The following is a 25054-nucleotide window of genomic DNA, read 5'->3' on the forward strand; positions in this document are numbered from 1 at the left end:
CCCAACTAAATTCACAGTCTGAGATGCTGAGATTCTTGGACCTTCTGTTCTAGCTCCTTGTTTGATTCATCCTCAACTATATCAAGGCTATTTCCTCTAAATACTTGCTTTCAGGACATTTCCAGAACAGCCAACATGCCCATCCAGTATTTCAGAGTGTTATAGTCAGGACATCAACTAACCCACGAACTTTCTCAGCACATAGANATTGGAAGGCAAATGATGCCAGGTAGCCCTCCTTTGACAAAAATCAGTTTCTATTTCCCTTTGGGCCCCCAGAAGGGAATTAATTGTTCACCCCAATTCAGCTAGAAGCAAGCAAAAGAGGATTGTTATCCCAGTCCCTTAGGTTTATGTGGATGGTTCTAGTTATTTTATGAATTATAGATGTATTGTCATTTTAAGGAATAATCTACAAATATTGTAGCTTTGAACAAGGAAGAAACTAGAGAGCTTAGACTCAGGAATTTTTACCTTTCCTTTCCTATTCTCTATCCTTCCTTCTTAGGTAAAGGTGATGGGAGTGGAAGTGAAAAGGGGGGAATATAGTAATAGCATAGAATTTAGAGCAATAGACAAATAGGGATATGTTATCGAATTTACTCTTAAACAAAACATTGTATATCCATATCTAACACTGGTAGAAACCTTTATAACTAATGCAAATTGAAGCTATAATTTTACATTGGTTCAGAATTTATAGATTGATGCAAATTTAAGGTTTTCATTGGTGTGATTTTCTTATATTGGTAAAAGATCTGAAATTAATATTTTTACTCTACCTCAATGATATGGACACAGGGGAAAATTCTTGAACAGAACACCAATGGCTTGTACTGTAAGATCAAGAATTGACAAATGAGACCTCATAAAATTGTAAAGCTTCTGTAAGGCAAACAACACTGTTAATAAGACAAAACGGCAACCAACAGATTGGGAAACGATCTTTACCAGTCCTAAATCTTATAGGGGACTAATATCTAATATATATAAAGAAGCTGGACTCCAGAAAACCAAATAACCCTATTAAAAAGAAGGGTACAAAGCTAAACAAAGAATTCTCAACTGGGGAATACCAAATGGCTGAGAAGCACCTAAAGAAATGTTCAACATTCTTAATCATCAGGGAAATGCAAATCAACACAACCCTGAGATTCTACTTCATACCAGTCAGAATGGGTAAGATCAAAAACTCAGGAGACAGCAGATGCTGGCAAGGATGTGGAGAAAGAGGAACACTCCTCCATTGCTGGTGGTTTTGCAAGCTGTTAAAACCTCTCTTGGAAATCAGTTTGGAATTTCCTCAGGAAATTGGACATGGTACTACCAGAATATCTAGCAATCCCACCCCTGAGCATATATCCTGAAGATGCTTCAACTTGTAATAAGGACACATGCTCCACTATGTTCATAGCAGCCTAATTTATAATAGCTAGAAGCATAGGTCCCCATTGAAGGAGCTAGAGAAAGTACCCAAGGAGCTGAAGATGTTTGCAGCCCTATAGGAGGAACAACATCATGAACTAAGCACTACCCCCCAGAGCTCCCTGGGACTAAACCACTAATCAAATAAAACACATGGTGGGACTCGTTTCTTTAGCTGGATATGTAGCAGAGGATGGCCTACTCAGCCATCAATAGGAAGAGAGGCCCTTGATCTTGTGAAGGTTCTATGCCAAGCAGAAGTGGGTGGATTGGTGAGCAGGGGAAAAGGGTGAGTATAGGGGGGAATCTAGGAAAGGGGATAGCATTTGAAATGTAAATAAAGAAAATATCTAATAAAAATATGTTTAATAAAATTATGTTTACTCTATGATAGGCATTTAACCTATGCAACTCATCTAAGAATACAAGGCTTAGAAACAGTCCTTCTATGAACTGCCATTACAAACTGTTTAGGATGATTAAGTGCCGCAGAGGTTCAGTCGTGGGTCTCTAAGACATGCGGGGGGACAGCACTAGGATACCCAGGTAAGGAATGGTTTCAGTGTGACAGATAGAGACACAGACACAGATGGCTGTATCAACTGCTGCGAAATCTTTACTTCAAGCATCAGACTTTATACACATGATACAAGGAACAAGGAATTGGCACAGAAACAAGGAACAAGGAATTGACACAGGTTCAGGACAGATCATAATCTTACTTAGAAACCTATTACCATACAGATCATCATTATTGCAAGCACAGGACATCTAGTGAGAATTTTAACTTTAGCACTTTGCCTGCGGTCATGCTGCCTGACACTTGGTTTTACTAACTTCATTTTTCCCCATGTACTATCGTCTGTGGTTAATACCACCAAACATGATTTGATGTTCTAATATCCTATTTTAAAGACTTTCTTAACGTTCACCTAAATTCCCTTATAAATTCTTTCCAATCCTAAACTTTCATAATATTTTATTTCACTTTCCATTCTATCATCAGGATTCTTTCTAGCTCTAGTATTTTTGATATACCCGAATTCACACCTTTGCATTGCATCCATGAATTTTGCTTAACCTAAAGAGGAATTTCTTAACAGAATTACTAGCAAGTGGGCAACTGGAGAATCATCTTTAGTACGTCTTATTTAATGCTAAGTCACGTAGTTCATTTTCCACTTCCTGCTCTTGTCCTATTTATTTACTCCACTGTGGGTAACCAAGTTTGCTCAGGCTAATGCGTACTGTTCTCGTTCTGCAAAGTTTCAGTAGTTAATTCCTTATTTCCAGGAATATCTTATGCTGTATCTAAAGGCCACCCCTCACCTGAAGGTGAGATGGTTGCTGCACACGAGCTGTAGATCAAAGGCTACAAACAATTAATAATCCCAATGCTCAGGTACTGATTATCCCCCAGCATGATCCCAGGAGGAAAGCACTCTGTGACTATTTAGGAGGTTGCTGCCATTGACCTTCAGGGAGGCGAAGCCACGTGTGGCACGAACCCCCAGGACCAACAGCCATTCAAGCATTCAAGCCCTTTGCTGTAGTCTTCTCTGAAGAGGGTGAGGCAATTAAGTAACACAAATTAAGCGCCAGATAGTAAACTCATGGTTATTTTAGATTCTGATTTATTTATAATAAATCTTTTCAATTTACTCAAATAGAAATGACTAGGAATAGTTAGGGTTTCACAGTTCACATATATGTACATAGATAGTCTTCTAAAGTGTCCAAAGTCCACAGAATACCACATGTAAGTCCATTTAAATATTAAATATCATTTGACTAGAGACATATCTTCTCTTGACAGCACCTCTACTTGGTTCAAAGAAGAAATTGAGCATCAATGGAATTGCTACAGTTGTGGAAATATAGACACAGGGCAAGAATTACCTATGTAGATAAAGCTGAGATCTGACCTCTAACTCAAAGATCCACCTGCCTTTGCCTCCCGAATATTGGATTAAAGGACTGAGCTGACATTTTTCAATAGGCCTTACACAGTGGTGGATAACTGCCCTTTAGGGATGACCTGAACTCGCATAAAAGCTTACTTGACATTAATTTGCAGTAATTCCTTGGACACATTGGAAGCACAGCCTTGTGGCACAGCCTTCATATTCCCCTCTTGTTCAGGAGACATGGGCTCCTGTTTTCACATCCATTCTATTACCCTATGTCATTTTATTGGGGGAATGGAATCCAATTGTTCAGGACTCAAATAAAGACCAAGATAAACATCTGCTACATATGTGGTCAGAGGCCTAGTTCTAGCCTATGTATGTATTTTGGTTAGTGGTTCAGACTCTGAGAGGCCCATGTGTCAAGGTTAGTTGACTCTGTTAGACTTCCTGTGGAGTTCCTATTCCCTTTAGGCCAGAAATCCTTACTCTTATTCTTCTAAAAGTCCCCAAGCTTCATCCAGTTTGGCTGTGGATGTCTGTATTTGTCTGAGTCAAGCTGCTTGGTGGAGCTGCTCAAGAACAACTTGGACCTGTTTGCAAGCCTAATATATATTAGAATAAAATTAATATTGTTAGGATTGTTTCTTGTCCATGGCATGGGTCTAAATTTGGGCTGGATGGTGGTTTACCATTCAGTCAGTCTCTGCTCCTTTCATCATGCCTAAATATCTTGTAGACAGGATAAATTTGGGGTTGAAAATTTTTTGGGTGTGTTGGTATCTGTATTGCTCCACTGGGCTTCCTGCCTGGATACAGAAGGTGTCCTCTTCAGGCTTTATATCTCCAATATAGTGAGTTATAGCTAAGGTCACCTCCATTGATTCTTGTGTGCCTCCCTTATCCCAGGTCTCTATCTTGTTATGGAGATGCCCCCTACTTCCTTACCCTAGCAGTTGGATATTTCTATTCATTTTCATAGCCATTTAGCCATATCTCCTGCCCACACCTGATCCTAAACTCTCCATCCCCCCTATATATCACCCTTCCTCCCAGTTACCACCATCTTCTTATAACTTTTTTATTTCTTCTAAGATTAAACAGATCAACTAACCTGGATCCTTGAGGCTCTCAGTCTGAACCAAAAGTGAAAGAATGTATACAGGTTGGACCTAGGCCTAATGTATGAAGCAGATATGTATATTACCCTTCATATTCTTCCTGAACAACAGGGATGCAGGATATCCCAAAAGATGTTGCCTGCACATGGGATATATTCTTCTGGCTGGGCTGCCATGCCTGGTCTCAGTGGCAGATGAAGCACCTAACCTGGCAGAGACTTGAAGTTCCAGGGTAGGGGGACTACCCAGAAGGGTCCCTACCTGCTTGCAGAAGGGGAAGGTGGTATGGGGTGACAAAGAGGGGGGCAGGAAGTAGGATATAAAGTAAATATACTTATTTAAATAAAATTAAAAACAAAACAAAACAAACAAAAAAGAAACCACAAAAGGACCTTAAAACAAACACTGATGGTTCATGGTGATTATCATGATTGGTTTCAACAATCTGTTCTCTGACTGGTTTGCTCTCCTGGGTGAAGAAACCAATCTCATTTTGGCCTTATTCCTCCCTGTCACATTGCCCAGCAAATACTTTGTGTTGGGAGTTACCATGGCCTTTGCACTATGGTACTCTTCACTGGTCTGGTGACTGATCATTGCCCCAAGATCAATACACACAACAACTGCAGATGAGAGTTTTCACATCACTGTGAGACCCAAACTAGTGTCCTCTACTCCTGGTTCTATACCATGTGGCTTCCAGATTGCCTGGTTAAAGTGATTTCAGGCCCTCAATCACTATTCTAATTTTACCTATCACAAACCTGTTCCAAACAAGTAATGCCACCCCCTACCTCCTCCGAATGCCTCCCTTCCCCAGGCTGTCCCACAGGATGATCTGCAGCTTTTCTATCACTTGCAAGGTACAGTGTAAATCCTGGTGGGTTCCTATAAATGTAGCAATTGGAAGTTCCTCTAGAAATGCTCATTAGGCTACTGTAATTTGCCCTTTATTATGCTCTTCCACAAATATGCCTGAATTTTCCAATTTCAGAGACTTCCTTTAATTGGCCATCAATCCTCAGATATGTTGTCTCTGCCCCATTGAATTTAATCTTTCCCAGTATGCACATGACCTCTTACACATAACTCAAGCTGTGATCCTACCTGGATCTATTTTGTGTATCCTCAGCATATGCTTGCTGCACCATAAATGAGTCCGTGTATCAATGGTTGCAAAATAAAGAATATTATGTGGAGGACATCAAGTCAGATGTCTTTCATTGTGCACCTTTGAAACTTACCATCATGCATTAAATCTGTGATGATTTGTGATAATGACCTTACTAAGATAATACCTTAGTAAAGCAATTATCAAGTAGTAGATCATCAAGTAGTGGGGCATAGATCCATTGAACATGTAAAGTTGGAATGACCCGAGACTGTCTAGCTGGTTGCAATTTCCAGGTTGTTAAGGGTCATTCCAGACACTAAAGTTTCAACTGTCTTGTATGAACCTCAGGATCCCAGATGCAGAAATTGATAGAATTGTTTTGTGATCATCAGAAAGAAGGGGGTCTCTGTGTATTCAAGATGCTAATAACCATGAGATCATGTTTTAATAAACTCTCAGTACTGAGGGCAACATAATGTTCTCACCAAGTGATTTCTTATGAGTTAAATGACTTCTGTATTTTTTTAAATCAGTGTCAAATCATGTAATGTATGGATTTGTTCACTTTAACGTACCACTTTGCCTATGGTGCAAATTATCTAAGTCTTTCTGAATTTAGTATCAATGTTCAAATATAATGCTTTGGCTTTGATTAAAGACTTTCTCCTCCTTTTTTCACTACTTCCAAATGATTTTCCAGAACACTTTGGGGATTTCTAAACTATACATAAACACGTACCTCATCTATTGTTCATAGTTTAGCTCATTAAAACTTCAGTCTCATTATTTGTAAAGATGGACTCACACATGAAATTAAGATGAAGATAATATCTTAGTAAAGACAATTACTGAGGTTTTTTTCCAGGATGAATATTCTGGGATATGTTCTGGGATATAATTCTGTAAATTAACCAACATAACCCAAATGAAATTTATTCCTTAGGGTATATAGAGAGGAGTGTTAAGGTACAACAGAACAAAAGGACACCACAATTATATGTAGTATTTGCTCATAGGTACCACTGCTTTGAGGGTTATTGTAGTTTGGTTGAATCAAGGGGTATTAGTATGAGTTAAGAGCCATGCAGGGACACAGCCTAGAGGATAAGGATAATGTCTATCACTGACAACTTTGAAGCCATATTTTCATGTATTCTTTGATGAACGTTTCTCTCATCCATTCTTGAATTCAAGAAAGAGAACAGCCTGAACTCTTAGGCTCGCAAATACTCTACATTCTCTCTGTGTGGAGCCATTTTAATTAGCCTAATACTATTATGGAACTAAGCCTGGAACATTAAACACAATCTTCCCTCTTTTGGTTAATACAAATACAGTCTCTCTAATAAAACGATTCAAATGTTCTTAGTGCAGTAGCAGCATCATATATTTCAAAGTATTCTATTGGAGGCAGACTCAACCAGGATACAAAGGAATGGTGTCTCAGTCCTAAGACCAATGGAAATAGAAGTTTTCCTATGATATTAAGCAACCCACATGAGAGGGACATTTTCTGGGTAGATGATTAATTATTGTACACACACACACATACACACACACACACCCCTATCCCAAGTGGAAACAGAAAACAATCAATTCCAGTTTGTTGAAACAATGAGCTTTATTGGAGTTACATACAGGACTATGGACAAGGAGTTGTTGACCAGAGCCAAAGAGATTCAAAGAAAGTAGAAATTCTGAAATGTGAAAACATCATATGGCACAGGCTGTGAATCCTGAACATTATTAGGAAACTGCATATCTGTAAGCATATTTACAGGATAAAGAATATCCTATCTTGGTGGTTCAACTTGTCAAATCCATTTTCAAGAAGTACAGTATATTGTGTATAATTATTAAAGAACAATCCACACTAATGCTGGCTATGCTCCAGTAACACAGTCTCCCCTCCCCAATTGGGAACTGTAAGTTGCAGTCTTCCCTGTTTTGGTTCACCTGCCTCTGAAATGCTTGTATCTTCCCAGCCACCTGATCCCTGTTGCTAGCTGTCACAAATCCCCATAACCCAATAAAGGCAAAACACTAGAGGCTTGCTACTTATCACTTAGATTTATATCAATAAATTCTCAACCCCATCAAATGCCCACACACAAAGAACTCAAAACTCAATTGAGAAACACACAAGCTACACAAGATGGAGCAAATCGCCTATATTATTCTATAGCTCTTCTATGATATCCATAGCTACCTGGAACACTTTCAAGTCATGTGGATCAGGTTTATCTTCCTCTCCAATAAGTTCCATCTTGTTTCTTCATCTCTGTCCTCCTCTCTCCCTCCCTTTACATCTCTGCCCCACTCTAAAACTCTCAGCTTGCCTTACTTTTCTACTGCCAAGTCTCTTCAATGCTCTAGCCTTATCTTGCCTGCCCTCATCTGCATACAGACAGCAGTTTACAATAACCTCCCCCCGCCCTGTTTTGTCCAGTTCAATGGCTCTTTTCTCACAGATAAAAATTGAGCACAACTATTACCACTCTCTAATTTATGAAGTATATGATACACCTAACACCAAGTCCATCATTTTTGTCAACTAAATAAAGCACTCTGCCATCTATTTATCCTAACTTAAAAAGGCTTATAATTCCACACCTTTCTTTCCTGGTTTAGCTTGTATACTATCTGAAAATCATCCTCTCAAGTCTACATCATCTTTCTCAATGTTAAAAAGCTTGGGTTGGCCATGAGACTACAATCAGTCTTCAATCCTTCCAGAATTCTGAGCGAACATAAAATTTACCTGAAAATATAAGAAGTCTAACAGCTTCCATAACTGAAATAAGTTGTAGAGACAGATGCCTACCTCTACAATTCTGTGTTCCAACACATTGGAGCAGCAAATTGTGGTTGTTTGGACCAGGGTCATCTGACAGACCTTTGGAATGCAGAATTGTGAAGGATTGATTTACCCTGTCTTGGCAAAGATAACCAGTCGACTATTCCATATAGTGTGCCCCTTTTTGGACAGTAATTTGCCTGTAGATGAACAGGCAATTTCTGCCCAGTGGCTACCTTGTCAAAACGTACAATCTCACCTAGATGCTCAGTTTCTTCTTTGAAACTAAGAATGGCATGCTGTCAGGAGCAGATAGGTCTCAATAACAAATGATTAAGTAACATTAAATGTCACATTCTGTGGATTTCTGACATTATTGAAAACTATATCTATGCAAAGTGTTGTGGATCATTGTCCTTTAACTACTCTCAGCTATTTATAATTAAAGTATCTTCAAAACACCCTAACAATTAACTTAGAGCTATGAATTTGCTATCTGGCTCTTAGGTTGTATGCTTAATCATCTAAAATCAGTTCATAAAGGCAGTTATAAAAGGACTGGGTCTAAGCTTTATAGTCTTAAAATTTTTATATCAATAGAAGAAATAGATACCAATGAAAACCTTAATTCTGTATCAAAATAAATTCTGTACCAATGGAAGAAATTATAACCTCAACTTAGTCACAATTATAAAGATTTTTACCAAATGAGGTTATGGCTACACAATGCTAGCTATTTCCTTCCAGTTAAATTATGATTATCTCTAAGTTCTCCAGAAAAACAACCTTAGAATAACCACCTCCAGACACCCAAGCCAAGGGAATCGGGATGACGACTCTTCATAACTATTTCCAGCTGAATATGGATATTAAGATAACATTGAAGGTCAGGGGAAGGATAGGAAAAATGGGGGAGTTGTTCAGGCCTTAAGAATTTCATGCCATTGACTGTTATTAGTCTCTGATGTCTGTATTCTGATTGGATCCATCTGAAAATCCATGACATCAGGAATTCAAACAGGTTAGTTCAGCATGTCTGATGATGAATCTCACCAAAGTTGTACATTCTGCAATATACAAATCTAGAAACAAAATTTAAGTATCATCAAGATATCTGTATGGGTTGCTTTAGGATGTACAGACTAGGTAGGATGAAATTCTGCTCTTTGAGCATGTGAAATACAGTCTTTTTTATGAGCCAACTTTAATAAGAACGAATCATAACTCTTCATTTGTGCCATGTGAAGGGTGGCACAATGAATGTTTATATTTTTTGTTTGAGTCTCTTGAATCTAGTTCTTCAGTGGGACTTCCTCTATCATATATGATGCATATAACTCTGGAAGATGTGTAGAGTCTAATCACCTTTTCTAAAAACAAAGACAATGCCTTTCTCCCAAATCAGCTTGTCCTTTAGCCAGTAACCAGGAAAACTTTTAGCTTGACCTCTCTCTGAGAGGAGTAATAAAACAACCACAAAACTCAAAATCACATTAAGACGAAATTCCCGTGGAGCCCACGTTCAAAGAATATGAGTTACCCTGAAAGACTTTAAAGCTTCCTTACAACATTTGTTTTCATACAATCTCCCTATTATCCAAAGAAATATTTTGCTTGCTGTATAGACCTATTCTCAGGCCTTTTTCTTAATATGTTGTGTCAGTATAGATAACCCAAAAATCCCCATGGAGCCCACGTTCAAAGAATGAGTTTTCCTGCAGAATTTATTATACCATATTTAAAGTAAATAAATCACATTTCTACAAATATAGGACTTGAGGAAGCAGACAGTTTCAACCTATTTGTTCTCTGCCTGGAGCCAATATATTTTTCCCTGTACTACTTCTGAACCACATGCAGAATTCCACATGTGACATGGGCAAAATCTGTATTTTTATCTAGCTTTAAAAACAAATAAACCGAACTTTAAACTTATGTCCTATGATTACCTGCTTGTAGGAAGCAGGCATCTTTTACTCTCTGGCTTTCTGCCTCAGAGCAGTCCTCTTGCCTCTTTTCATAGCAGGGGACCTCAGAGCCTGTGAACCAAGTCTGCCCCTGTGTTTCTTTAAGGTTCAGTGCTTGAGCCACAATGTGACTCCTCCTCTTGCTGAGAAACCACCTCTCCCCTCCTTCAAAATGGGCTTCCCTGTGTGTTCCATCTGAGAATTCATAAATTAATAGTGGATTCTCACCTCCCACGTGGATTGCCATCTGTAGAATATAATTATTAAAAAACAATCCATGCTAATGCCAGCTATGCTACAGTAATGTCATCTCCCTCCCTGAGGTATAAGTTGCAGTCTTCCATGTTTTGTTTCACCTGTCTCTGAAATGCTTGTATCTTCCAAGCCACCTGCCCCTTGTCGCTAGCTGTCACATATCCCCATAACCCAATAAAGTCAAAATACCAGAGGCTTGCTATTTATCACTCAGATTTATATTAATAAATTCTCAACCCCATCAAGTGCCCACACACAAAGAACTCAAAACTAAATTGATAAATACACAAGCTACACTCCTAGTTGGAGCAAATTGCCTATATTATTCTATAGCTCTTCTATGATATCCATAGGTACCTGTGACACTTTCAAGCCATGTGGATCAGGTTCATCTTCCTCTCCAATAAGTTCCATCTTGTCTCTTCATCTCTGTCCTCCTCTCTCCCTCCCTGGCCATCTCTGTCCCCACTCTAAAACTCTTAGTCCAACTTCCTTTTCCAATGCCAAATCACAGAGTCTAGTCTTATCTCTCGCCTGCCCTCTCCTGCATAGAGACAGCAGTCTACAATAACATATCTGAGTTTTTCATTTGAGATATACAGAATGGTATTGGTTTCATTACCTATTTTGAGAGGTGTTATTACCCACCTTAATCAGTTTCCCTTTGCAATGGTTTAGTTCAGTATCCAGGAAACTGTTACACAATTCCATATTCTTCTGGCTTTCCCATTTTTCTCTTCATTATGAAATATTTGAGGGTAAACAATTAAAAAGTTACAATGAAAAATTTCATTCAATGTCACATTTTCAGTGTTTCTCCCAGCATAGCTTATAAGATTTGAACATAAAGACTTTCACAAGTTTCTTGTATTCATGAGAATTCTCCATGTGGAGCCTCAAGTGTTGCAAAGAATATCGCTTGAATAAATCACATGTCATTTTTTTTGTCTGTTGGAAACTTTTTCCCACTATAAATGTTCAGATATTTTCTTGGACCTGCAATACAGGTAAAGATCTTTCATCATACATTACATTTGTGAGGTTTCTCTCCAATATGTAAGCTCTGATATATTCTTGGTATAGAATTTGTCTCATTCATTTCATTTGTAAATTTTCTCTACTGTATGCATTCTCTGATGAGTACGAAGACTACATTTATGGCTAAAGAATTTTCCACATTCACTACATATGTAAGGTTTCTCTTCTGTATGAGATCTCTGATGAATACTAAGACTGCATTTGTGGGTAAAACATTTGTCACATTCATCACATTTGTAAGGTTTCTCTCCTGTATGATTCCTCTGATGACTTACAAGGTAGCCTTTGTTGGTAAAGCATTTGTCACATTCACTACACTTGTAAGGTCTTTCTCCTGTATGACTTCTCTGATGAATACTAAGACTGCATTTGTGGGTAAAGGATTTTTCACATTCATTACATTTGTAAGGTTTCTCTCCTGTATGAATTCTCTGATGTCTTCTAAGATTGGATTTCTTGATAAAAGACATGTCACATTCATTACATTTGTAAGGTTTCTCTCCTGTGTGAATTCTTTGATGAACTCTAAGATCACTTTTGAGGGTGAAGCATTTGTCACATTCACTACATTTGTGAGGATTCTCTCCTGTATGAATTCTCTGATGAAAAATAAGACTGCATTTTTGGGTAAAGCATTTGTCACATTCACTACACTTGTAAGGTTTCTCTCCTGTATGAATTCTCTGATGAATAACAAGACTCCCCTTTTGGGTAAAGTATTTCCCACATTCGCTACATTTGTAAGGTTTCTCTCCTATATGAATTCTCTGATGACTTTTAAGTTCACCTTTGGTGGTAAAATGTTTGTCACATTTACTACATTTGTAAGGTTTCTCTCCTGTATGAATTCTCTGATGACTTCTAAGGTCACTTTTGTGGGTAAAGCATTTGTCACATTCACTACATTTGTAAGCTTTCTCACCTGTATGAATTCTTTGATGAATAATAAGACTGCATTGGTGAGTAAAGCATTGGTCACATTCACTACATTTGTAAGGTTTCTCTCCGGTATGAAGTCTCTGATGTCTTCTAAGATTGCATTTCTGGGTAAAAGATTTAATACATTCACTACACTTGTAAGGTTTCTCCCCTGCATGAATTCTCTGATGAATACCAAGGTCACATTTCTTGGTGAAACATTTGGCACATTCACTACATGTGTAAGATTTCTTTCCACTATTGGTTTGTTTCAGCATGAGTTTTTGTTTAGGATGAAAACCCTTATCAATTTCTGAATCATTGTCTTTTTTCTTTCCTATGTGGATTCCTTGATTTAGACTAATGCCAGAACACAAATTTAAACAGTTTATACAGTTTTTAGACTGGCAAGGTTCTCTGGTGTTTCCAGTTTCATGTATGTTCAGTTGCGATGATTTAATAGATGTATCCCCAAGGTTAGTCTTATATGGTATACATTCAGTAGATTTATGAATGATTTTGCCAAGCTTATGACATTTATAAGACTTCTCATGGATATTCACAGGGTCATCAACAATATGCTGTGTGTCTTGAAAATTCTCATATTTATCACATATGTGATGATTCTCTGAAAAAGTGTACAGATGACAGGAATTAATGGATAAGTAAGACAAGTGTGTTTACTAAGGCGAATTACTCATTTTCAAGGATAAAGCTTTCAAGAGAGGCCTTTCTTGTTTCACATCCATTACAAGGATGATCTAAAGAACCTGAAACCTCATCTATCAGAAATGACAGCATACAGTAATAGCCTAATAATTCTTAAATACCGTACTTTGTAGAAGGTAGGATGAAAGGGTGATTGAAAATTGCAGAAAAGAACTCTGTAGGATTATATAAACAATGTTTCTCTGTTCTCTTATTTATGTTTTGTAACAGAGTGACATTGTGTATTTTTGGTCAGCTAGAAATTCATTATGTAATCCACATTTGCATGGAATTCACAATATTAAGACCATGCTGTGTCAGTCCTACATACAGAGACCACATGTTGAAAAGTAAATAAATTAGAACAAAATTCTAACAATCCCCAGCAATTCCTCTATTTAAAAGCCTCTGCAATTTTCAAATTCACAATAAAATGAAGACCTTAATGAAAGAGTAGAATTAAAATTAACCTATTGTATCAGCTGATTAAGATAGATAAGAGGCTTAGAAAGGTCACACAGAATATAACACTGGATCCTCTTCCAAAGAATGGAAAGAAATGTAAAGAAAAAAACAATGAAAAAAATTTATGTTGGAAACCAGAATTTCCCTTATTTGGGGAGTTTGTAGACATTTCAGAGAGTTTATGTAAATACACAATTGGAAAATTTAAAGAATGAAGCAGGAATTCTACATGAAGAGTATTCTTACCCACAAAAAATAGATTTCTGTAATTCTCCAACATCACATTCAAGTACAATCTCCTCTGAGCAGGGTCAAGATATTCCCATTCCTCCTCTGAGAAGTCCACAGCCACATCCTTGAATGTTAAAAGACCCTATAATGGAAAATTACCTGTTTACTATGTGCTGCCGGACAAAAGTGTTTTCTTAGCTTAAAATAATCCCTAAGAATATGAGGTATTTTCTGACAAAAATGAGATACAGCAAAAAGTCAAGGACAAACGTCTTTTAGAAGTACTGTAGAAAATGTGTCAGGACTGCTGCTTTTATATATACAATGTATAGAATTACATACTATATTGCTTACATTTATAAGGTCTCTCCTCTTCATAAATTTTCTGATGTTTTCTAAGACCTCATCAGCAGGTAAAGGTCTTACCATCATAACATTATTTGAAAATTTGTCTGCAGTTTAGATTCTATAATCCAAAGTTGTTTCCCAGCACCTGCCTGAAACTTCATAACAGATTTCTCATCCAAGTTTTTGAAATCCAATGATCTCTTCTGAACTCTACAGGCTGGAGGAATACACAGCACACATGTATATATTCAGGAAAATGTACCAACATAAATAAAAGAACATTAAAATTTAATTGCATAAAAAGATGCTATCTAAGATAGTCATATACTTTATTGTATTTTTTATGTCTATGAAACAGAATGACATAATAGAATCACAATCAGTAAACCTTTACAGGATACAACATACACATTTGAGGCACAGTTGCAGGAATGTACCTTTGTAAAGTATGGGCTGCTATCAAATACAATCCCAGTGTCATATCACATATGGTGAAGTTACAATGAGTAACACTGTCCTTCTAAATAGTACAACTTTCAGCATTGCTGAACTATGGACATTATATAAATCCTGTCTGCAGCTGAGACTCACTTGACACAATCCTAAAATCCTCAGCTGACTTCCTAAGGCCGAGCTACAATGCAGTATCTTTTCTATAACAAAAAGTTTGAATATGAAAAGCAGAACTGTTGGATGAATTAAGAATCACAGTTTTTTTCTTTAAACATAAAGGAAGTATAATAGCAGAGAACACATTCCTCATTTCAAATGACACACAGAATCAAGTACTTTGTAAAGGTTATTTTATGAGACTATATTTAAAGCCATAAAGTAAATAGAAAAACACTATTAGCATTAAAATTATTAAGCATTTTTCTCAGAGTTGACATATGTAATATATATAATAACAATTTCATAAATTCCATGTGGAATAACTGGATATGTATCTGTAAATAAATGGTGTAGAAGATGGTGCATTCAGATGAAGTAGAACCATTTTCTTAGACCAAGTCGATTTTAAAATTGAGAGAGAATTATACTAATTGTTCAGAAAATTTACAAACACTATTGTTTATGAGGTTGAGTCAACTGAAGATCTGAATCTTGCAATTTTAACTTTTCTTTTCTTTTCTTTCTAAACCCATTGCAGCTGATTACCATGCCTGATATCATTTCCAAAGACGTAATGCTGCACTTAAGGATTGAGGGGCAAAATGTATCATTCAGAGTACAAAAATATGCAAATTAACACATATATTGAAAAAATTATTGTCAAGAAACAAATTCTCAACATTTCAGAGTTTTTACCCACATAATACATAGCTTGGGGTAGAGGAAAAACAGTGAGGATAAAACATTCTTCAGGCTAAATAATAGAAGAGAACAAATTAAGAGGGAAATTTGGTGGCTTTGGTACCAAGGTGATACTCTGTGTTGCTACACACAAATGTAGAGATAGTTGTGTTTACAAGATTTCTAAAAAAATGAAATGAAACAAAAGAGAAAGAGAAAATACTCATCTGTACATTGACAAACTTACCACACTGAGACTGGGCAGAATCTCTTCTAATATTTTATGTGTGAACACCAATGATCAATATGAGACATAAAATGTATATATATATGCCACATATTCCTTACATCATCTCTGCCACTAGTGAACTGAAGTATTTACTATTCGGATTCAAGATAGTGACTATATTCTATTTCTACTCTTCCATAAATTTTGCTCTTCTATGTATTGCTCAGTGATGTCAGTGTATAGATATGTGCAAATCCACAGTCACAAGGTAGTTTCTGAAAACTTGACTAATCCTGAAATATACTTTATGTGGCACATGAGACCATACTTTCCCATTAATATTAAAGGACACAAGTCCATCAAATATAGAAATTAGCCATCAATATATTCTTTGAGCATCATTTACAATACATTTATTCTCTTTCAGAAGTACAGGTCTTCAGTCCTTGTAAATGTATGTACTTACAGTGTTAAATCCAGTGAAAATATGATGGGACAAGGCTGTGTTTATTCCATTATAAGTGAAAGATCAAAAGTCTTAATTTTCATTATTGGAGAAAATCAAAGATAAATTACAGAAAACACTTTAGATAGGCTTACCAGAGCGAGAGAAATAAAGTCTTGAATGGTTTAAATAATAAAAGTAATTTTCAAAGAAATGTGGATAGGACACTGACCTGGGGAGTATTTACTAGAGAAGCATTCATCTTTCTTCTTGTTCTTCTTTAAGTTTCTGACTGGAATCCTTATTGAAATTTCACATCAAGGTTTCAAAAATTAAAAGCCAAAATTAATACAACTTCATTATAGACAATGCTAATCCATATGAAAAGATACAAAAATGGAAATAATACCAGAAAACTTGTCAAAATTCTTACAGACAAAAGAGAATGAAATGGTATATTTAATAAGGCAAGAAAAATGACTACAATCTCAGGCCTTTTTCAAACCTCAGTGGATAAAAAGCTCAAAACATATGTATACTTGCTGCAAAACACTAGTACTCAGGGTTATTATTGGGAACTAATCATTCAAAGACCAGAATTAGGGACAAATAGCTAGTGGGTACTATGATGGATACCTAAAAGTAAATAGAGTTTCATTAGCCATCACACTAGAATCCAATATCTCTCTTTGAATGGAATATTCTTATGCTAAATGTTCTAAATAGTTCTCCACATTTTTAATGGGACCTTTCAAAACAGTAACAGGATCAAATAAGTTGATATGGCAGACCCACCTGTAGACCGATACAACAGTTCCTAAAACCATTAGAAATATGTGTTTTATAGTACTGTTAGGTGACCCCTGTGAAACGGTCAATTGACCCCCATGAGATCATGACCCACAAGTTGAGAACAACTTTTCTAGGTAATGTCAATGCAGAATCATCAAGTGTTGGGCATGGCGAACTTCTCTGATGGCTGCTAAACATAAGAGGTTGTACATAGATATAAAGTGAATCATTTCAGAGTATACCCTTGGAATGATTCACTCATTACATCAAATCTGTCAAAATCCTATCACCACTGGAAACATCTTACTGAACATGCATATGTCTGTGACTTGGTACTGTTTCAGGCAGTTCTCAGGTTCCAAATCAGTAATAAATATGACTCCAGTGAGAGCCTTTAGTTCCTGGATTTATGGGCTTCCTCTATGATAATGACCCTTGTAGTTCCAATGAAAGGAAGAATGTGTAACATGGGACTTCTGTCATATATACCTATACATATACACTCACAGCCTGGCATAAAAATATATGAATAGATACATACATACACATATACATTATGTTTAAGCATGTCTCAAAAACAAGGACTCATTCTGAATGTTGAAATACTATTACTACACAATATTGTCATAACCATGATATTAGTATATATGCAACTCATTTTATGTATTATATTGATGTATATTTCTCTCATGTCAGATAGTTTTCCCGACATTTAACTGATGCTTAGATGGTCTCTTTCTATGCCATTACCCCAGTAGTTTATTGTGACAACAGGAAATAGAAGATGGTTGATAAAAGTCATACATAATTATTGAGAATTGAGAATGAAAATATGATTTCCTAGAAACAAGTGAAAATCAAACAATTATGCCATAAAACTAGGCCCAGCAGTGAAGAAGTGCTGACACAGTATTTCCACTGACAGTGTCTAAGGACTGGACATAATTAGCAATGAATACTTCAATTCTTTTAGCAAAACCTAAAATAATCTTGCAAAGTGAATACTGCAGAATACAGAATGAAAAGGCATATTATGTAGACAAACAGAAACCCGGCTTTACTTTGATACTGAAAGTAGATAAGCAAAAAATTATTTAAAAAGAAAACAATCATAGACCAGTTGCAAAGATGTACATTGACAAAGATATTCTCTCTAATGTATACAGAAAGGGAACTCAAGTTGATTTCATGCCAAGAATGCAAGACCATTTCAACACCTGCAAACCAGGGAACTCAAGCACAAAATATGTACAGTAAGTGAGAGAGACACATAACCATGTCAACATATCCATGAAAGGCCTTGGGCAAATTATCACATAGGCTCACTGTGAAAGTGCTGAGGAATATGAGAACAGAAGGAACAGACATCAGCATAATCAAGATAGTAGCCAACATCCTGAAATTGTTACTACAAAATTGGAAGACTAGAACTCAGAAGAAAGATAGGATGTACAATGTCTCCACATTAACTTATCACAGTGCATATGTGCTTACAAAGATCTAGTAATAAGACTTAGAACATTTATAATGTGTCAAATAAGAAAATGAGAAAGGCATATTTTCCTAAATTATGTAATTTGGGAAACATAATTCTTCAATTCAAAAACTACTTTCTACAAGAATGGTCCACTCTGATAATACTCATAATAAGCTACATCAAAATACAAGAATATATAACTTGGTTTTATACATCCCTAGGGAATTTGCTGAGAATTCAGCAGCTACTTTTTGTCTAAAAATGTCTTGGAGATGATGGTGTAGCATTCAAACTGACCAAAAGACTACTGTGCAAAAAAAAAAAAAAATCAGCATTGGATATCCATTGATGCTGACCCCTATTGCTGCAAAATCAACCTGTTAGGTAAGGCGTGACATAGCTGGCATCGGAAGCTGGACAAAAGTCAATGACTGGAAAAATTATAGGCTCAAGAAGGAAATCTATGACTGATGTACTGGTACATGCATGACTCAGGGTTTCCATTGCTGTGAAAAGATGCCAAGAACAAGGCAACTTTTATAAAGGATATTTAACAGGTGCAGTCTTATAGGTTCAAAAGCTCAGTCCATTATCATCATAGTAGGAAGGATAGCATTGTACAGCCAGGCATAGCGCTGGAGGAGCTGAGAGTTCTATATCTTGTTCTGAAGGCAAACAGAAGACTGTCTCATAGGCAGCTAGGAGAAGAGTCTATGTGAAGAGACTCTATGACCACTACACATCTCATAAAGGAAAACATTTGTCGATGGCTTTCAGTTTCTGGGAATGCTGGGAGCCTATCCCTGTCATGTTCTCTCTGGAAGCCAGTCCATTGTTGTTGAATTTCCTGCATTGGTAGGTTTTCTTTCCAATATAGATTTGTTTTTATCATAAGTTGTACTTAGTATCAAGATAGTTATCACTCTCGTCTTTTGTGCATTGTTGTCTAGAGTGGGTTTCTTATTGGACTTTGATGCTTGAATACAAATTAAAGCACTTGTCAGTCTCTATACTCATAAAGTCCGTCTCCAATTGCAAACTTTTTATGATAGTTCAGATTTAATGTGTCAATAGAATAATATTTGTGATTAATACATCAGCATTTATTACAATTTTCTGTAGTATCATTTGTGTTAAAAAAAGTATGCATTGTGAGGATTCATAAATCATTCCCAAGATCATTATGTGTATAAGACTTCTCTTGGGTATTCACCCACTGATGGGAAAAATGCTTTGGGCCTTTGATTCAAGACTTGCCCATATTTACCAAATATGTGAAGATTCAGTGGAAAATGAATACAATTAAAGCTAATAGAGATTGTTGTAATACTGAAAATATCCAATTACCAATTTCTGGTTATATTTGTTACCATTATTAAACTAACAATTCTCCAGAATGACACTCTCAGCAGAGGCTTGTTGTTGCTGTTGATGATGAAATATCCTTTTGTGGATGATCAGAAGAATAAACAAAAACTTTCTGATACATACCTTAACTGTGTACCATGCAGAAGGCAAGATAATTAGATGGTGAAACAATGCTGTGTTTTGAGAAAGGAGGTCCCTGACAAATGTTGTCTTAGTTAGAGTTTACTGTTGTGAAGAGACTCCACGTCCATGGCAACTCTGATAAAGGAAAACATTTAAATGGAATTGCCTTACATATTCAGAAGTTTAGTCAATTACTAACATGGAAGGAAGCATGGTGGTATGCAGGCAGATGCAAAACTGGACAGGTGGCTGAGAGTTTGACATCTGGGTCAATAATCAGGGGGAAGAGACCGTAAACCACTAGGCTTGGCCTAAGCTCATGAAATTTCAAAGCCAACCTCCACTGAAATATGCTTCCAACAAGCCAAACCTATTTCAACAAAGCCACATCTTCTAAAAGTACCATTCCCTATAATCTAATTCGGACCACTTTCTCTCATATTACTGGAGATCCTATATAGAATGTTTCTGTATTTTCATGTTTCTAAGTCAGATATTTAAGAATAAAGACTTTCTAGAATTCAATAAAAATACACAATACACCCAAATTCATGAGACACAATGTAAGTGGTGGAAACAGGACAGTTCATAACAGACAATGGATATATCAAGAAGTTGTAGATATCTTATGATAGCAACTTAACAGCACACGTATAAGCTCTTTTAAAAAGGAAGTAATTACATACAAGAGGAATAGGTTGCAAGGAACAATCAAATTGAGGTCCAAAATCAATATAATAGAAAGAGAAAAGACAAATCAAAGAATCAATAACAGAGTTCATTATTTGAGAAAATCAACAGGATAAACCAGTATCCAAACTAACTAGAAAAATGAAGATAGAATATCCCAATTAACAAAATCAGAAACGTAACAGGAGACATAAAAATAGATAACAAGGAAACAAAGAAATCATTAGGTCATCACTTAAAAACTTGTACTCAATAAAATTGGAAAATCTAAATGAAATGGTTAATTTCTTTAATAGATACCACATATAAAAATTAAACCAAGATCAGATAAACAATTTAAAGAGGTCTTTATTACTGATGAAAAAGAAATAGTCACTAAAAGTATCTCAAACAAATAAACAAACAAACAAACAAAAAATCCAAAGGCCAGACAGTTTTAGTACACAATTCCATTCGTAAAAAGTTTTATGCAATACTACTCAAATTATTTTACAAAATTGAAACAGAAAGAACACTGCCAAATTCATTTTATGAAGCCACAGTCAACTTAATATCCAAACCACAAAATTTTTTTAAAAGACCGAGAGTTAGAATATGCGGGCTCCCAATTTTCATCAGCGCCTGGAGCAGATCCTCTGCCACAGGGCTTCATATCAAAATATTGCCAGGAGGGATTGAGCCTCCCAAGAGTGTGGGCAGGCCTGTAAGTGCATGTATGATCACCACTGCTGCTCAGAGGAACCCACCCAGAACCCTCAGGACACAAACTAAGGAGCTGCCTGGGAAAGGAGTATCCCAGTGTCCCATCTGTGCCCAGAGCTGATCCTGTGCCACACAGCTACATACACAAATACTGCCAGGAGAGAGCTGGTCTCACAGGAGTGTCTACACACCTGTGAGCACAGGTAAGACAACTACTTCTCTTCAAACCCCTGGTCCAAGAAGGACCCCCACAGAGCCATCAGGACACAGAAACCAAAGATCAGCTGGGGACAGGATCCTTTTGGTCTCTGTCTGCACCCCAGAACTGACACTGTACCACAGGTCTCCACACCTAAATTCCTCTCATAGAGAATTGGCCTACCAGGAGTACTGACATACAGGCTTACAGGACAGACAAGCCACAGTCAAAGACAGAAAGACTAGCTAACACCCCAGATAACCAGGTGGTGAATGGCAAGCAACAGGAACCAAGGTTAGTTGGAATCATCAGAACCTAGTTCTCCCACTAAAGCAAACCGTGGTTACCCCCTCACACAACAAAAGCAAGCCTCTGATTTAAAAATCACATGTCATGACATGATAGAGAAATTTAAGAAGGACATAAATAACTCCCTTAAAGAAATACAAGAGAACACAGGTAAACAGGTAGAAGATCTTAAAAAGGAAACACAAAAGTCCCTTAAAGAATTACAGGAAAACACAAACAGGTGAAGGAATTAAACAAAACCATACAGGATGTAAAAATGGAAATAGAAATAATAAAGAAATCACAAAGAGAGACAACCCTGGAGATAGAAAACCTAGGAAACAGATCAGGAGGCATAGATGCAAGCATCACCAACAAAATGCAAGAGATAGAAGAGAGAATCTCAGGTGCAGAAGATATCATAGAAAACATTGACATAACAGTAAAAAAAAATGCAAACTTCAAAAAGCTCATAACCCAAAACATCCAGGAAATCCAGGACACAATGAGAAGACCAAATCTAAGGATAATAGATATAGAAGAGACTAAAGAGTCTCAACTTAAAGGGCCAGTAAAAATCTTCAACAAAATTATAGAAGGAAACTTCCCTAACCTAAACATAGAGAAGCCCATGAACACACAAGAGGTCTACAGAACTCCAAATCGATTGGACCAGAAAAGAAATTCCCCCTGTCACAAAATAATCAAAACACCAAATGCACAAAACAGAAAGAATATTAAAAGCAGTAAGGGGAAAATTTCAAGTAACATTTAAAGGCAGAACTATCAGAATTACACCAGACTTCTTACCAGAGACCATGGAAGCTAGAAGATCCCAGGCAGATCACATATAGACCCTAAGAGAACACAAATGCCAGCCCAGGCTACTATACCCAACAAAACTCTCTATTACCATAGATGGAGAAACTAATATATTCCATGACAAAACCACATTACACAATATCTTTCCACAAATCCAGCCTTACAAAGGATACAACACAAGCAGGGAAACAACACCCTAGAAAAAGCAAGAAAGTAATATTCTTTCAAGAAAGCAACAATCACTGTTCCTTATTATGATGCTCTAAACATCAGTGGACTCAATTACGTACCCAAGCTTATGGGACGCAATGAAAGCAGTGAGAAGAGGAAAACTCATACCTCTCAATGACTCCATAAAGAAACTGGAAAGAACATACTCTAGCAGTTTAAGAGCATACCAGAAAGCTCTAGAACAAAATGAAGCAAATACACCAAGAGGAGCAGATGGCAGGAAATAGTCAAATACAGGGCTGAAATCAACCAATAGAAATAAAAAGAACTATACAAAGATTAGTCAAAACTATGAGCTGGTTCATTGAGAAAATTAACAAGATAGATAAACCCTTAGCCAGACAAATCAGAAAGCACAGAGACAGTATCCAGATTAACAAAATCAGAAATGAAAAGGGAGATATAACAACAGAAACTGAGGAAATTAAAAAAAAATCATCATGTCCTACTACAAAAGCCTATATTTAACAAAGCTGAAAAATCTGGATGAAATGGACAATTTTCTAGACAGATATCAAATGCCAAAGTTAAGGAATAGTCAGATAAACCATCTAAACAGTCCCATATCCCCTAAACAGACAGAAGCTGTCATTAATAGTCTCTCAACCAAAAAAAAAAAAAAAAGGACAGGGCTAGATGATTTTAATGCAGAATTCTTTCAGACCTTCAAAGAAGACTTAATATCAATACTCTTCAAACTATTCCACAAAATAGAAACAGAAGGAACACTACCCAATTCATTCTAAGATGCCACAATTACTCTGATACCTAAACCATACAAAAAACAACAAAGAAAGAGAACCTCAGACCAACATCCCTTATGAACATCGATGAAAACTGCTCAATAAAATTCTTGAAAAGTGAATCTAAGAACAGATCAAAATGATCATCCAACATGATCAGGTAGGCTACATCTCAGGAATGCAGGCATGGTTCAATATATGGAAATCCATCATCATAATTCACTATAGAAACAAACTCAAAGATAAAAACCACAATATCATCTCATTAGAAGCTTAAAAATCATTTGACAAAATTCACCATCTCTTCATGTTAAAAGTCTTGGAAACATCAGGAATTCAAGGCCCATACCTAAACATAGTAAAAGCAATCTACAGCAAACCAGTAGCCAACATCAAACTAAATGGAGAGAAACTTGAAGCAATCCCACTAAAATCAGGGACTAGAGAAGCCTGACCTCTCTCTCTCCCTATCTATTCAACATAGTACTTGAAGAAGTAGCTAGAGCAACTAGATAACAAAAGGAGGTCAAAGGGATTGAAATTTGAAAGGAAGAAGTCAAAATATCACTATTTGCAGATGATATGATAGTATACAAGGACCTCCACATAAAACCTGATACACTGAAATTAATAAAAAAGAAAGTGGGGAAGAGCCTCGAGCACATGGGCACAGGGGAAAGTTTCCTGGAAAGAACATCAATAGCCTATGCTCTAAGATCAAGAATTGACAAATGGGCTCTCATAAAATTACAAATCTTCTCTAAGACAAAGGACAGTGTTAATAGGACAAAATGGCAACCACCAACAGATTGGGAAAAGATCTTTACTAACCCTACATCTGATAGAGAGCTAATATCCAATATATACAAAGACCTCAAGAAGTTAGACTCCAGAGAACCAAATAACCCTATTAAAAATGGGGTACAGAGCTACATAAAGAATTCTCGATCGAGGAATATTGAATGGCTGAGAAGCACCTAAAGAAATGTTCAACATCCTTAGTCATCAGGGAAATGCAAATCAAAACAACCCTGAGATTCCACCTCATACTGGTCAGAATGGCTAAGATCAAAAATCAGGTGACAGCAGATAATGGCAAGGATGTGGAGAAAGAGGAATATTCCTCCACTGCTGCTGGGATTGTACTCTAGAAATGTAATTTGGCAGTTCCTCAGAAAATTGGAAATAGTGCTGCCTGAGGACTCAGCTATACCATTCCTGAGTATATACCCAGAAGATGCTCCAATATGTAATAAGGAAACATGGTCCACTATGTTCATAGCAGCCATATTTGTAATAGCCAGAAGCTGGAAACAAGCTAGATTATCCTCACCAGATGAATGAATACAGAAAAATGT

At 36.6% G+C, this 25054-nt stretch overlaps 1 protein-coding gene across 1 annotated transcript in view; it reads right to left on the reverse strand.

Annotated features, from left to right (window-relative positions):
• Window positions 1-11632: 11632 nt before the first annotated feature.
• The window catches only part of LOC110337918 (zinc finger protein OZF-like), a 37643-nt gene continuing 24221 nt past the window's right edge, over window positions 11633-25054 (reverse strand). Inside the window, 5 exon segments of the mRNA XM_029532875.1 lie at window positions 11633-11737; window positions 11740-13170; window positions 13962-14088; window positions 14301-14511; window positions 16494-16561. Coding sequence (XP_029388735.1) covers window positions 11682-11737; window positions 11740-13170; window positions 13962-14088; window positions 14301-14378 — 1692 coding nt within the window. The 5' untranslated portion in view covers window positions 14379-14511; window positions 16494-16561 and the 3' untranslated portion in view covers window positions 11633-11681.

Source organism: Mus pahari, chromosome 21 (genome assembly GCF_900095145.1).
Source record: "Mus pahari chromosome 21, PAHARI_EIJ_v1.1, whole genome shotgun sequence".
Lineage (NCBI taxonomy): Eukaryota > Metazoa > Chordata > Mammalia > Rodentia > Muridae > Mus > Mus pahari.